This window comes from Cygnus atratus, chromosome 2 (genome assembly GCF_013377495.2).
Source record: "Cygnus atratus isolate AKBS03 ecotype Queensland, Australia chromosome 2, CAtr_DNAZoo_HiC_assembly, whole genome shotgun sequence".
Classification (NCBI taxonomy): domain Eukaryota; kingdom Metazoa; phylum Chordata; class Aves; order Anseriformes; family Anatidae; genus Cygnus; species Cygnus atratus.
In genome coordinates, this window is record NC_066363.1 from 142262478 (window position 1) to 142279104 (window position 16627).

Here is a 16627-nt window from a genome sequence, read left to right on the forward strand (position 1 = left end):
GCTCAGGAGTGACTACAATATCAATAGAGGTTTCATAGAGAATTGCCTGTAAAGTAAGGTAAAGTAAAGTAAGGTAAAGTACAGTAAAGTAAAGTACAGTAAAGTAAAGTAAATGAATTTTTCCTGCTGCTTTCAAAAGCTGTGATATATTTCTGTCAGCTCTGAAGGGCTGACAGCTCCCTGCAAAGCAGGAGGGAAGTGTAAATTACCTGCACTTCCACAAGTACACGGGGGAAATCAGAGTTTTAGAAATCAGTGTTTTTTATTGCCAGTAAATCTCCCCTTTGTTTGCCAGGGTGGATCAATATGATCGATATGTGAGCTAGCCATCTGAGAGCAGAGAGGAAAAGCAGCGTGAAGCAGAAAACCTGGAAGCTTTACAAATCACTCTCTCTTTACCTCCCACTGCTGTCTCCACCCTCGGTACATTGTGACTCCTCCTGGAAAGCAGTGATGCTGAAATCTGCCAGGGCTGGATCAGCTCAGTCCCGTGCAGTGCTTCTGCCAGCTGGCAGTGCAGAAGAGCTCTGCTTTCCCTGCCTCCTCCTCCTCCTCCTCCTCCTCTGCAGCGTGGAAACCTCCACATGCTGTGTTTTCATGAAAGCCTCAAACCAGCTGAGAGTACAGCTTTCTAACCTGTGTGAGTGAGCTGGAGTCTGGGAAGGATTCACCTGTCTGCTAACTGAATTTACAAACGCTGAAAGTCCAGGTACTTTCAGGTGAGTGGAGGACAGGACAGCAATGGGACTGTGACTACATGGAGAATGTGCTCTGGGGCTACAGCTCATCCACGCTCTGCTCCACTCCCCCTGTTGCAGGGAACCATGGAGAACGTGTGCTGAGATCAAGTGCCAGGCAGGAGCAGCAGCGGGCTAATGAAGATGGAGAATGACACAGGGGACGAGCAGAACCACACTGGGCTTCCACTGTCAAGCCAGGAGATCATTACAGCTGAATACCAAGTGGTTACCATCCTCTTGGTCCTCCTCATTTGCGGACTGGGCATCGTGGGCAACATCATGGTGGTTTTGGTTGTCCTCAGAACCAAACACATGAGAACTCCCACTAACTGCTACCTGGTGAGTCTGGCTGTGGCAGATCTCATGGTGCTTGTGGCTGCAGGACTCCCCAATATCACAGAAAGTCTGTACAGATCCTGGGTATATGGCTATGTGGGGTGTCTCTGCATCACTTATCTCCAGTACCTAGGGATCAATGCTTCTTCTTTTTCCATCACTGCTTTCACTGTCGAGAGATACATAGCTATCTGCCACCCAATCAAAGCTCAGTTCCTATGCACTTTTTCAAGAGCCAAAAAGATCATTATTTTTGTCTGGGCTTTCACCTCCATATACTGTATGCTCTGGTTTTTCCTGCTAGACCTCAATACAGTAGTCTACAAAGACACCACTGTTGTCTCTTGCGGCTACAAGGTGTCCAGGAGCTATTACTCTCCTATCTACATGATGGACTTTGGTATATTTTATGTTTTGCCAATGGTATTGGCGACTGTCCTCTATGGACTGATTGCTAGAATACTGTTCCTGAACCCCATCCCTTCGGACCCAAAAGAACATTCTAAGGCATGGAGGAATGACGTGGCTCACCAAAACAAGCCTGTGAATTCCAAGATGACTAACAGGAGTTTCAATAGCACTATTGCTTCTAGAAGGCAGGTAGGAACAGCAGTTTAGAATGGTTTTCTGAAACTTAAAAATTCTTCTTTCAGAGAATACTAGTCTAAATATGTGGGAGTAAAACGTATTCTCTCTTTTGCTATGTTGTCAAGCTGAAATTTATATTCTGGTATTTATATACGTATACATAAATATGTATTTTTTCTTGCCTGTTCATTATCACCTACTGCTAGGACTAGAAAAAAAATAGTATTTTATTTCCTGTATAAAAGAAAATAAAAATAAAAAATGGGAAGTGTCAAAAAAGAATAAAACATTTTAAACTGTAGCTTCTTTATATTGCAGCCTGTTAGTAATCCAGTCAAATATATAAAGTGACTCTTGAGTTACTTTTGAGATCTGAGAAGAAGGAACTAGCCTGGCAGTTTAGGAGACTTGAGTTTAATCCCAGCTCAGGCACTGTGCGGCTCTGCAAACATAGCTGAGTTCTTACTTTTTCTGTCTCTGATGCCCCTGTGAAAAGCTTACTCAAACAAGACTGTGTATAAAAATGCCTTGTACATGCTAAGCATCTGTGCTGTTCTGTCTCAGAAGGTAATCTTTTGTGATGGTTCAAAATTGAGGAATAGGTTTGACTAGTTTCTTTGTATATCATTAAATATATGTGTGCTTATATAGCTAGAATATAGTTAGTAGAATGATTTATGGCTATTTGCAATGGAGCTTACTACCTCACACTCGTGCAGCACTCAGCACAGTTGGGTCCAGTCCCGACAAATTCAGAAGCATCACTTTGCGGTCAGTTCTCAGGCACAGGCACCAGCTGTGCCCTGCAGCTTGATGTGGGTGCAGAGGAGTGTGGCTCTGCACTGAGCAGCCCAACTCATGTTCCCTCAGCAGCTGCTGCAGGGATCTGTACAGGGGGCCACTTCACCAGGCGAGATGCTTCTACCTCCTGTGCTGTACAAGTCCCTTGGGAAGCGAAGTTGAACTGTGCACCTTTTCAAACAAGCTGAGTGAACACCCAGCTGATAAGTCGAGCTTTATGTTCTTATTATTTTACAACAGTTGCTACTGTTTTATGAGAAAGATGGTTTCCCTTAGTACAGACAAGGAAATGACCTCAAAAGTTAACTGAGCTGCCTGCTAGAGCACTGAGAGCTTGCAGAGTATTGGAGCTGTGCCTTGAAATGCACAACTGAAACATGTGGGCTAGGTTATAATTAATTATGTCTCCAATTATATTTAATATTCAGATTAGAAGTCTAATTTTGTTTTCCTTTATCCATTAATTAGTAGGAGAAAAAGATAATACACTTTTCAAGTTCTTAATATCACTTCAGCATGCATATTTGATAACTTATGCTTAGCATCACTTGAAAAGCACACAAGATTTTTAAATTAAGCTTTGCAGACAGTGGATGCTGTTATATTACAAAATCAGGAAGCGAGGATTATAGTGTAATGCCTTTTTTTTTGTCTCTTATAAAGACAACGAGATGTTTTCTAAAATCCTAAATAACCTGGTGGATTAGACTTGCATCATTATGAGTAAAGCTAGCATTTTTGCATGGTACAATGTAGGAAGCAAAGCAAGGATAGTGTGGCAGTTTTAGTAACATTTGTATAATAGCAGCATACAAAATATACTCAGTGATGTAAAATGGAAAAACACAAGTCCATATTCAAATAATCTAAAATCTCAAAAACTACTAAGACACAAAGTAAGAAGAAACACATGTAGAGCTGACAGTCAGCATATGACTTCTGCTGTCCTGTGAAGTTGTATACGTGCCTTCTTCTAGGGTGATAGAGTTGCATATGATATCCAACCAACCTGTAGAGAAAGTGGCTGAAAATGTGGTGTACAGGAACATTTCAACACAACATAATCAGCCCATGATCCTGTGATGGGTTGGCTCCAAATGGCAGCCAAACCCCAACCCAGCTGCTCGGTTACTCCCCTGCAGGAAAAAAAAAAAAAAAAAAAAAAAAAGGTCGGGGGAGAAAATGGAAAGAACAGGAGTGAGAGTCCTCGTGGGTCGAGGTAAAGACAGGAAGACTGCTTATCAGTTATTATTGTGAACAAAAAAGACTGGACTTGGGGAAAGTTAACTTCATCTACTGCCAATTTATGTCCCCGTGTTATAGCCCCAAGGTACACTCAGTCCCTCAGCAGTGCCCTGTGGTGGGGCCGTTGGAGCCGGATGGAACCAGCTGGAACCAACTGGAGCTGGCTGGAGCTGGCTGGAACTGGCTGGAGCCAGCTGGAACCAGCTGGAGCCGGCTGGAACTGGCTGGAACTAGCTGAAGACACCTGTGTCTGTCACGGGGCAGCCCAGGCCTCTCCTCACAGTGATCCCTGCAGGCCCCGACCTGCACCTGGGCACGGATACCAACTGCAGCTCCATTGCATTGTTACAATTAATTATTATAAGTAACCAGCTGTGAGATTGCATTTATATCATATACAATGATGGGAGGTTAGATAGGTGTCCTCAGCCTTCATGCAGGCTTAACCCAATGATTTTCATAACCATTTTTGATAATGATTAATCCAACATAGCAGTAGCTGAATTAATTTACCCACTTAGTCTGGTGTGGGTTGCTCAACTAACATGGATTTAGCTTGACCTGGACTGCCAGGTCGTAACATTTTATTTAATTTTCTTCCCATTACCTCATCTATGTTTTGAAAATCTTCCTGTGTTAAAAGTGGTCAAAAGTTGCTATGTAGCTGTAAAATAGAAGGCTTTATCACCTACCTTGTCATACAGTAGCTGTATTTCATTTGAAGAGGACTATCTGAAGCTGTTTCAAACTCATGGCAGAAATAGATTTTGTCATCCTGTTGTTTTTTAGACACTTTTAACATATATTATTGTGTTAGCATTTAGCATGTACTGTCAACTTTGTGTTTTGATGTCAGCTTCCAAAAATTAATGTCAGGCTTCTATATACAGCCAATACTTTTTTACTGTGAGTCATACAGATATGTAATTTCATTTGTTTTCTTCAAAAAATGGCAGTATATCACTTAGGTTTCTGGTATGAGTGTTAGCTCTAAGTTAGAAGCTGACTAATTAAAAACGTGAAGAGTAACTTGGAAATCACCCTAAATTCCACACCTGGGATGCTTCTTCACACTTGACACCAAAGGAAAATAACAGGACAAGAGAAGAACAACCCTTGCACGGCATCTAGAATAGCTCCAAGCTCAAGGAGGAAGCAAATACAGAGTAAAATAATAATTTTCTCACAACTGTGGATGACAGCTGCCTGAGCTGAAGCTGGGGGGGTGTATGGAAAATCAACAATGAGGTAAACAGGAATGAGGGAGGTGGCTACTGCAGAAGGATGGATGGACCATGCTCAGTTTTGTAACGTAACCAGACACAATGCCACAACTGAAGGGGAAAAAAAGAGGTCAGGTGGTCAGGAACTTTATTTTATATTATTCTATGATTTAGAAAGAAGTCCTGAAATTTATTTTAGAATGGTGAGTCAAGCCTATTTTAACATATTTTTCCTCAGAGATCTCTAGGGATGAGCTCAGAATGAATGAGCTCAGACTATATGATATCTCCAATGAATGAAAATCAGCTCTTCCAGGTAGAAAGTGATTCTCTGCTTACTCATTCCATTCCCTGCTTTCACCATCCCACCCACATGATTTAAAAGTCACTGAACTATATTAGTTCAAGGAAATACTTACTTATTTGAATGTTTGAAAAGCTGACAAAACCAAAATCTATTCACTAAATGATCAATACCCTCATATCAATAACTACTGAAGGACAAAGTCTTCAAAGTACTATTCAGGGTCCCCTGAGGAGTTGTTCCCTCAAAGCACTGCAAGACAAAACTTAACAGGGAAGACAAACAAAAAACGTATAAAAATCAGTCCTTAAAAAAAAAAAAAAAAATCAGAAGAGAGGGAAGGGCACAAAATAAGTTTTGTTTTCTCATAAAATACCTCCATTTCTAATACATTTTTTTCTTTCACGAAACAGCATACATTACTCCTAATATCGGACAATAACCTAAATTGGGAGTTATTTATTTATACTGCAGCTGAAGTTCTGCCAGGGAAAGAAGCACCAACACATACTTATAGAACATGTCAAACTCCATTCTTGTATCCACTTGTGAAGAGCTAAATCAACCCTATTTGTCCATTATTTATCCTGTTTTACAGAACTGTATGGGATAGCAGGGTTAGATAAACCTATTTTAAAAGTTTTCAAAAATAAAACTACTCTTATTTGATAGTGAAGCACTCCTTCTTCACTGGAGTCCATTTCCAATTCACTTTGTATTTTCCATCAGCCTTTCCATGTCCCAGAAGGAGCAGTTCATTCTACCTCTTCTTTGTCAGAAGCTAAATACTCCGCTCCTTATGGAAAGCAATGAGTCATTTATCACCATTGCAGAGCTTTTGGTCAGCCACTACAAGTCAGCAGGCAACACCTGACTGTCTCCTGAGGGAAGATCTCTGCCAGAAAAAGGTGCAGCATTGATACATTCAATTTTCAGAGGGGAATTAGTATGTGCTTAATGCTACATGGCATCAACTAGTGTTAAGCTTGTTTTTAGTACTGAAACACGCAGGTAAAACTTTAAGAATGCGCTTAGTTTGTCACTTAAAGAAACATCTTAAACTCCTGTTAGGTCTAATGGAGCTGGTGATGACTATCTTGAGCAGCGTTTCAGCTGTGCTCTGCAAAGGAAATAACCTTGCTAGACTGAAATTCATATAGAGTTGAACATGGGATCCCTATGTGGGAAAGCATTTGACTGCCAATAGGGGAGTTTCAGTGATGAAGAAACAGTGACATAATGTTTGCTGCAACAGAAAAATAGAAGAAAATGAAAAGGTGACTAAGAGTAAGGTGAGACCTCTCTGACCAAAAAGAAACTATATAGAATATTTTTGCTGAGTGATTTTCACAATCTGAACCTGGGAAAACAGGATGAAATAGTCCTGGTGTACATATTTCCTCAAGTTAAACAGGAGAGCAAATTTTTCAAACATTTTTCACTTAATCTCACTTCGCAGTAGCTGAAACTTCAAAGCTTAACAGAGGAAAGATCAATATGATTAGAAGATGATATCTTGACAAAGAGTTATCTCTTAAGGCGAGAGAGTTCAAAGTCCCTTTTACTATATTGAGAGCCAAAGAAGGAACTTCAATGCAAATTCAATGTTAAGATTTATTTAACAGCTATATGATCATGTGGACAGATGATCACAAGTCCCAGGGAAGTGAACTGAAGTTCATTCCTACTCACTCATCAGAAAATGCAGACTATGAATTTGGGGGTGTCCAATTAAACATATAATTCAAATGTGTAAAGTAGCCTGGTCCTCCTGAAGCACTGTGAAAATGTAATGCCATAAGACTAGGGTAAGCACTGCCTTTACTGGCAACAAAGATTAAAGGTGGATATTTCAAGTAATTTTATAAGCCAGCAGCAGTATAACATCCTGGTCTATTTCATCAGTAAGCGATTCTTCACTGATTTCAAACAACCGATATTTTAGTGGCATTATTCGTTAAGCTGTTTCATAGTCTCTAATAACTTCTCAAGAGTCCAGAGAAAAAAAAGTTATTAAGATTTCATCACAACAACCAATGTAAACCTGCCCAAGAAAGAAACATTCCTACCTCTGCTTCCTGTTAGCTATGCACTTCATAAGAGGGTTCTACAGACTTTTCCTTTAGACTTTGAGAAGTCTTATTTCTCAAAAAGCAGAGGAACTGGAGCAATTTTTAGTGTAGTTTTTCCTTTATCAGGCTTTAAAATGCTGTGAAGCAACTGCAAAGGTAACTGCAATAGTTAAATCTCTGATTTTTCAGGTATGCATATGATGGCTTTAGCCTACCAATTTTTGTCTTTGTTATTCCAAAATAGCCTGTTATTGGTACTTGCAAACCATACATATTGTTAAATCTTCCAGAAAACTCATTCACGGAGTGTATCCTAATCAAAATGAATAGCAATTGAGGAATCTTATTAACTGCAGTTACAGGCATTGATAGCATGTAAATAGTAATGTGTGTGCCTAAGTTCAATCTGGAAAAAACACAAGTGCCTGTACCTATGGTTTGACCATATAATCCATTACTGAAAATTGCAGAGAAACTAAATTCAATATAGTCAGTTCATTGCCTTTATCAAGAAGTTCATATTCAACTTATATTTATATTCACACACCTATTATGGCTTCATCTTTACACATGCTTGAAATTCAAGGTAATAATTCTTTAGTCTTTAATCATAGCCATCCTTTTCATAGTCTTTGCATGAGCATAAAAAGTAGCCCTGCTTAACTCACTCCAAAAGGCAGGTGGAATAAACGGGTTTTGCAGTATAACACACACATGACACCAAATCCAGGTGTTGTAGGAGCTGAATGTTTACAGAAGCCTCACTGACTGCAAGCACCATTGTATGTGTCTCCCATGGCAGGTGTTTGAGAGTATTCTCGAGTCTGCATTCTGGAAAGACATCAAAATATAAGCAAGAATGAAAGTTTCCCTGTAAATGCTGGGTGCATATTAGAGGAGCTACTGAGATATATTTGTACTTGCAAAAATGTTTATTGATATGGCTCTGAATGAATTATGAGTGTTGTAGAGTAGAAGACAAAAAAAGGCCAAACTACTTTTTCAGTTTATTTATTTAAAAACAATTATGCACATGGCTGTAAGTTTCAAAATAAACACCTTTTTTTTTTTTTTTCCATGCACAGCACCACCACAATTTCGGTAACTTTAAGCACCATTTGCTTGCAGAAATAAAAGATAGTGGTTCTTATTTGGACTTCAGAAGGTTTAGCAGCTTATTTTAAAGTTGCCATTTAGGACAATGAATTCAGAAAAAAATCATTCAGAGAAAGCTGAAGGACAACTCCAGTTTCCCTTCTTTTCTAAAATTCAGGGCCACTGTACATTTTATGCATTCTGTTCACAAGTCTTTTATTAAAAAGATCAGAGATAAAGAAAAACTTCATTTCATGAATAGAAAATGTTTTGTTCAAAGTATATCAGAGCAGATTTCTCAAGTAAATAGAGGTTCACTAACAAGTAACACTAACCAACAAAGCTATCAATGCTTCTTTATGCTCTACAGTATGAGAAATGCTACTTCTACTTTTTTTTTCTCTTCTTTTTTTGGCTATGGATACTTTATTTTTTCTAACTGTGTTTCTGTGTCTAGCAGCACAGGTACTAGGATCTCTCAGCATTCCTAAAATGTTAATGCTGATTTTTCTGAAGATTTGAGTCATTTTGTTCTGTTCAGAAAACAGAAGTGGGAAAATATCTTGAAGACCCAGGCATTGCGGGAAGGAAGAAGAGAGTGAGAGAACTTTTAACTTAAGGACAGAAAAGGGATATGCCTGCCACACACACACACACACACGCACACACGCACACGCACATGCACACACACAAAAACTTGGGGGAAATTAAATCCTCTTTTGTTCTAAGAGTACCTGTACCTATTCTGTGAGCTACCTTGGGAAGCAGCTCATTACCTTTGAAAAGAGAGCAAGAAGCCAGGGGAAACAGATAGAAAGACGAGGAAGCAACCTACTTCCCTTGAGTGGCAGCTAAGAGCCCATACTTTATTTGGCTGATGTCCCTCCATGACTGATTAGAAAACGTAGGTTATCCTCCAGTGAAACTCTTCTCTATTTGGATGTGCTATGTGATGAACTGCCCTCTAGAAAAAGCAGAGCAGACTTGGATTCCAGCTAGCAGTGAAAGATGAAGTTTTGTATGGCTACACAAAATCTCAATCGTATCACTTAGTTTCACTTGCAGTTTTATTATATCAAAACCTTACATTCATTTATCTAGTCCTCTTCCTCACTTCACTGTACAACTTCCAATACTTATTTTGGATTACAAAACCACAGAACGGCATATATAATCTCTGCATTGCTGTGAACACCACCAAGCATGAGAAAGGGATATCAATGAACACAGCCAAGCACAAGAAAGGGAGATACTATTGCATACTTTTAAAACACCAGTGATTATACTGCACAGTGACTTCGTAAGTATGACTATGACTTTCACCTATCAGTGTAAGAAAGATTAACAGTCAAAGGAGAAGGAAGCAACTACCAAACAGCGGATACCGTGGTAATGAAAATGTCTTGTAAAAGCACTCCCTTAGAATGACAAGGTTTTAGAGCAGGAAGAAAAGGAGGAAAAATCAATTCTGAATAAAAATATTGGGAATCTGATTAAATAAATAAATAAATAAAAACATTTTAAAAGTTTTTTTTTTTTTTTCAAAACATTACCAGAAACAAGAGATTAGATTTGAAGAGTGGTTGCATGCAGCCAGGAGCATATTCAATCTCAAACACTTTGCTATCATTCAAAGTACACTTGAAATTTGGACTAAAATTGATTTGTCTCAAAGCTTTTTAATTGTGTTTTCAATTTCCTTAACTGAGAATAATTTGTACTCTGAGTATAGAATATGCAGTGCATATCCACAAGCAAAGAGCAATCAGTGAATGTTTGTCTTCACCTGAGTAATTAGTGGGCACATTAGTGCTCTGCAGACTGATCTAAAGGCCTTTGCCCCTGCTTTCAGAGAGTTTTGATGTATGGTTAGATAGAATAAGTATTAAAAAGAAGGTTCTTAAAAAAATTTACCCCCTTTACGTTAATGTCCCACTCCACTGACAAAATAATTAGCCCCTCCAAAAAAAGAATATTTAGTTACGTTTCATATGAAGTTATTTGAGAAAGGTTATGACAAGACAATGTCTTCTCTGGCATAAAGCTTGACAGTGCCAAGCTAACTTGGCTCTTTTAAACACACTCAAACCCGAAGACTGAATCAATCTCAGGTCAGGGCACTTTCTGCGGTGGCCATGATATTTTTTATCTGGTGCAAAGAACCAGTTCTAAAATATTGTAAAATCAGTACGCTGAGTACAAGCTCGTGATGTTAGATAGAAGAAAAATGGACACAAAGCCACAAGTACAAATAAAGTTAGTTAATATACAGGACAGCACATATGTATATGTATTTCTGTCATATAGGACTTGAAGGGTAACAGCGTTTTTTTCGTTGAGGTACTGTATCAATTACATGACTTAAAAGTTCATGAGTGAATATCTTTCCATTTCCTGATAATAACTGTGATCAATTTGCTTCTAGTACAATCTGGGATTCAAACTGACAGCTGCCTCATTGTAAATGGTTCTCTGAGCAGCTGTTCTTTAAAGATGTACTCAGAAGAAATTTAAGTTGCCACTGATCAGTGAGTATTTTAACACAGTCCCCTGCTGAGCTTCTGGTAGCAAAGTATCCTGATGCCTGTGTAGACTATTACCCACACTCTCTCTGAATGCCTGAGCTGTTGCAACACATCTGTTAATTGGACTCTCACTGTTACTCCAAGCTCTACAAAGGGTTACTTTCTTCCTTTAAATGTGGATTATTTTCCGTGATGAATGATTATTCTCAGTTGAATGGATTTGCTCAGTTTCGAGCTGCACACTGGGGCCAAACTGGAGGAAGGAAAGGAAGGAGATAAGGGGTCCCCAGTCTTTGCGAGCCAGAACAGGTCAGCAATGAATCACCTCGCTCCTTGCAGCCCTGCTCACAGTACTGTTCGTCCTAGAAATGACTCAGATATAAGGCAAAAATCATCTTTTAGGTACTTGAGACATTCGCATTTGTGATTTGCTCTGTTCCAGTGATGGCTTTTGCACAGCAAACAAGAAAAGCTATGTAGAAGTCATGAAAAGATGTATTGGTCAAGTGAGAAAACAGGGAGATAAAATTTCTCAGTCTGATTTTTGGCTCCTACTGAACACAAATGTAGGGAAATCAAAAGTGGGGGTAAGGGGAGGAGAACTGTAGTATCAAGCTGTAATCTTTGAATATGTGCATATAAAGATAGATAGATACATATGTAGAGTAAGTTGTCTCTTCATCCCATTCTTTATTGTATCTGTAACAAAAAACAACAAAATTGGTAATATTAGTATGTGTCTTTATAGATAGAAAAAAAAAATCTTTAGATAACGAGATTGCATGTTTTCTATATAATGAACTATCTGATCAGAAGATAAATTATATACTATAACTTCAAACAAAGGAACCACAACTAAACCTAACATCTCTATGTAAGTGATTTTAGTGGAGTTATCTGTCCCCCTTGGGCATCAGTTGAAATTCGTCTCTAATCGATCTACATCTATTGGTTCTGCAAACAATGAAATTGCAACCCATACAGCCAGCATGTGTTCTGTGGCTACAGAAGTTGCTATTTCATTGAAGTATAACTTCGGGTACCCAAGGTAGAAAGAATAAAGTATAATATGACTGAAGCAAAGGTAAAAAGAAATTCTTCAAAATACTCTGTCAATAGATAGCAACATTTTTATGTCAAGAAGTAAGGCAAATAGTAAAAATAATAATAATAATAAAGACACAAGTAGCAGCTATAGCTCACCAAACTCAGTGCAACTGCTCTCCAGTTCATGTGGACACAGTTAAGCAAACCATCTCCTAACCTATGTGAGGCCATCCCACTGTATTATCCCAGTGTGTTTCCCATGTAGTCACATTTCACTGTACTTTCTACCTTGTTTATTAATACTTTTTGAGCTTTCTTTAATGTGGAGACAAGAGATTACAATATACTATATATGTTAGGATTACTATTACTATATATATAGTATATATATACAGTATCTACTAAAAGTAAATTGTTTACAACAGAAATACTATTTTTTTTAATAGCTTTAAAAATATTTCTTATTCACTTCATTTCAGATATCCTGGGTTTTCCCAAGGTTTGTTTTTTATTTTTTCAAAACAAACTTACACAACAGATACAAGCTCTTATAACAAAGTTTTATTGTAATCCCTTATATTTCTGTTTCTGTAAACTGTAACTGCCATTTCAGACTAAAAACAAAACTGATGAAGATCTAATTAAATATTAGGATTTAAGGATTAGGTATAAATCTAGTTACTTTAAAAAAATAATACTTTTGGCTTTTGGAAACTTTTTTAAGGTAGTTGTTAAAGTGGATTATGTAAATAGGCTTCAGGTTTGATTCATTTACAGATCATATTAGTCTAAAGGATTTCTAAAGTAATTAAAAAAAAAAAAAGGAGGATCCCTTTTTTCCACCTAAAACACCTTCTTCCAGTCTGAGGAGTTGCAAAGTCAACAAAGAGTCATTTAACAAAACTGGGAGAAATCTGAAGCCAGGTTTGTTGTTCTTCTTCTTCTACTACTACATAAGAACTTTCTGAATCAAACATGGGTCTGAAATTCACAGCTGAAAAGTCTGTCAGTAGTTTTGCTTTGGCCATAGAGACGTAGGAACATACACGTTCCTTCCAAGCTGTGAGTACTAACTTCCTGCCTAACTTGTGTCTCTCTGTGTTCCCCCAGGTCACCAAGATGCTGGCTGTGGTGGTCGTCCTATTCGCATTTCTGTGGATGCCCTACCGAACACTGGTGGTTGTCAACTCCTTTCTCTCTAGCCCTTTCCAAGAAAACTGGTTCCTGCTATTTTGCAGAATCTGTATTTATTTAAACAGTGCCATCAATCCTGTAATTTACAATCTCATGTCCCAGAAATTCAGAGCAGCCTTCAGGAAACTCTGCAACTGCCAGCAGAAGCGGGACAAAAAACCTGCCAGTTACAGTGTGGCCCTAAATTATAATGTCATCAAAGAGTCTGATCACTTCAGCACTGAACTAGAAGATATTACTGTCACCAATACCTATCTCTCCTCTGCGAAAACATCTATTGGTGACACGTGTTTGTCGTCTGGGGTAACAGATAATGCCTTTTGATATTTGGTATGTATTCCTCATGAAGCAGAGCATGTTGATGTGCAGTAGGTGGTGCTGGGATAGCTTTCAGGTGAGGCAGAGAAGCTAAGGCCAAGCAGGGTAAGGTTGGTGGTGACGAATGATGCATCACAAAATGGGGCACTGTCACTGCACTGTGGGGAGGGAGAACTGCTCAGGTCTGGAAATTGGTGCTCAGGGTGCCTTGTGCTGACCATGATGTGACCAGGAGGATCTGGGGCATGGGGAACAATGAGAAGAAATGTGTAGGTTAAGCCTTACTCCCTGAGAAGCAGAGGGCAGTCATGGGGCACCAGGGAGTGGTGCTCAGGCACAGTGCCTCATGTATGGTGTCTGGCAGAGGGGTGGAGCTCAGCAATTCCTCCTGGGCCATGCTCTGACTGCCTGCGGGAGGGTAATGGGGTGTTTTCTTGTGGGTTACCCCTTCCAGGTTCGGGGCAACTAACCCAGTGCCACCATGCAGCTGGCACGGAGAGAAGACACAGATCTCTCACACAGCAGCACTCCAGTCCTGAAAAGCCACATCCATTTCCATGCTAGATGTACTGCCCCCATAAGTAGCACATTTCTCTAAACCAAATTTCTTCTGTGTGATAATGCACATTACTGTTTTCAAGATACCTTTTTATGCAACAATCCTTAACTACTGTTCATAAGCCTGTATACCTAAGCTCTTACAATAGAGATGATGCACAGAAGGACTTACTTTTTAAATTTATTTTTGTAGATGTTATGAGGATGAAAGATATTTCTTTCCCACTTTGTTTCTTCTTTCCTAACTTTCAGGCCTGAGACCCACCTTGTTCTGAGTATGCAGCCATACAAATCCTCTGTTCCACCAACCTGTATGAAATACAAAGAAAGGCATTTCTGCTCACAGAACTGCAGGAGTTACCATATATCTCTACACACCTGTCTGCTTCCTACAAGAAAACACAATTTTGGGGGGAATTAAAGCAATATACTGCCAAGTCTAATTGAATGAAGCACTTAATGTAACTTTAAGCAGGTGAGTTGACTTCAGTGGAATACGCAAGTCCTACACCTCACGTATAAGAGGTGAAGAAACTTGGAGACTGCCAAACAGTAGTCCATGCTTCTCAAAAGAGCAAGGCTGCCTGGGACATCTCTATGGACACAGAGCAGGACAGAGCCTTCTTACGTGCTGCTGCGTGTCCTGGGAGGGCTCGCACTGCACTGGGTGTCCAACAACAGCCAGAACTGCTGCCTATGACAGGAATGATCCTCCATTACTTTCTGTGGGGCCTCCCACAGAAATGCAGATCTAGTAGTAAATATCATAACATGCTTCAAAAAACAGGTATCTGATAGTAAAGAGCATGAAATCTTTTAATCTTTTCTATTTTTTTCTTTCTTTCTTTCCATCTTTTTTTTTTTCTTTTTACCTTGAACAGCTTGAAATATGAAGGCTCTTCAATCAATTCACAGCAGGGAATAAAAAATTAAAAAATCAGTAGGAAGCTTTCAAAAAATTTATTTTTTTTCAGCCAGCTAGTTTAGAGATGGACCACTTGAAATATAAGTCTCAGTTAAAACTGAATCCTCTCTAAACCTGACATATATTGGAGAGTATTGGACAGGTTTTTACTAGTTAATTTTATCTTTGTTCAATTGCAATTGTCTCTCAGACTACTACAAGAGGTTTACAGCTTCAGTATAGATAATGCCTAAAGGAAAGAGGAAAACAGTGAAAAAAAAGTCAGAGTTCTCTTCATTTTTCTTTTCAAAGGGTAGCCATTATAATATTCCAGGACGTAAAAAGTGTCTTGAAAGGTTGATTGGCTGTATATTTGTCTGGAGAGAAAATGCTGTGAAAGCATTGCTACCTTTTCTTAATTTTCCAAGTTCTTTGTCATGTTTCCCTTTCTCTTTTCCTGTCCTGCAGCCTTTGCTGTGTCCTCTCCACTGGGGCCACTCCTCGGCTGCATGAGCTGCACCAGCTGCACGCAACGGGCCGATGGGCCATCAGTGTAGTGCCTGAACACCCACACAGCTGGAAGGTGGGTGTCAGGATTCTTCTGCTTTTAAAATAACAAGGAAAACGTATAATAGAGTAAGTCACTTAGCAGAGAAATGGGCAAAGCTGGCTGAGGCTCAATAGTCACAAGGGAAGAATATAGATGTTGGTCTAGCAAGACTACCTAGCAATCATATTTCATAAATACAATGTAGCAGGGGTGTAGGCTTCGAGCAAGCCTTTCCTTGTTCAGAGATCAATGTGAAATTTGAGTTCTGTGGCATTTCACTGCTCACTCTTGACTAAAACTACTGTATCCTATCATAAGGGCAGTCAGAGAGAGCTACCACAACCCATATAATGCTTCCTCCAAAACAACTGCCACAGTAAAACTAAATTACCTGGGAAACATTGCACAAGCATTTGTATTTACTTAGCCAAGAGACATGTCCAAGACAAGAGCCAGTTCCTCTACCTAGATCAGCAGAGCCTGATCATGCAGTCAGGCAGAACAGCTCACAGCTGACCCACAGGATGCTGCTGGAGGACACGCGTCTGGAGGTGGCCACCCATGGGGTGGGCAGGTGATGCACATCAGCCAGGCAGCTGTGCACTATCTAACACAGGCTTACAGGTTTATCCCCACCTCTGTCAGAGCAGCACGGCTTGAACCAAAACTCTTATAACTTGACAAAATCAGAATTAAATTCTGTCCTTCATTTGCCATCTAGCTCCAAAAGCAGCTCTGCTTTCTCAGTCTGTGCCCCTACAGTCCTTTTTTACACCCATATTTTAGCAAGGTTTCAACTAAAGGCTAAAATTTACGTGGACAATTTTGTATACACCTTCACTTGGAATAACAAGTAAAAATGAATGATTTTATGCTGATATTTGTACAAACAGAAATGATTATGCATACAAAATTGTGTGCACAAAGACAATATATAAAATTGCAGATGTAAGTTCAGGTGCAGTTTTAACTCATAATTTATTGTGACTATGTCTTTATGGATGTTATTCATGAAATATCTACTAATTTTACACTGATTCCCACAGCTAGTGCTATGAAACTTTGCTAGATAACGTGCTAATGTGATTTGAGGTCTAGTTCTATGTTTGTTCTGTTTATAAAAGCAA

General features: G+C 39.2%; 1 protein-coding gene across 1 annotated transcript; it reads left to right on the forward strand.

The window, feature by feature from the left end:
• The first annotated feature begins 881 nt into the window (after positions 1-881).
• TRHR (thyrotropin releasing hormone receptor) lies at positions 882-13494 on the forward strand. Its single transcript, XM_035546432.1, has 2 exons — positions 882-1676; positions 13087-13494. Exons 1-2 carry the CDS (start codon positions 882-884, stop codon positions 13492-13494), a joined length of 1203 nt encoding a protein of 400 aa, XP_035402325.1.
• The last annotated feature ends 3133 nt before the right edge of the window (positions 13495-16627 follow it).

Bases quoted from the DNA above. Each gene is read 5' to 3' on its own strand.
- TRHR (XM_035546432.1), top strand. From the start codon at position 882: ATGGAGAATGACACAGGGGACGAGCAGAACCACACTGGGCTTCCACTG. The intron at 1,677-13,086 runs GTAGGAACAGCA...GTGTTCCCCCAG, and splicing joins CTATTGCTTCTAGAAGGCAG to GTCACCAAGATGCTGGCTGT.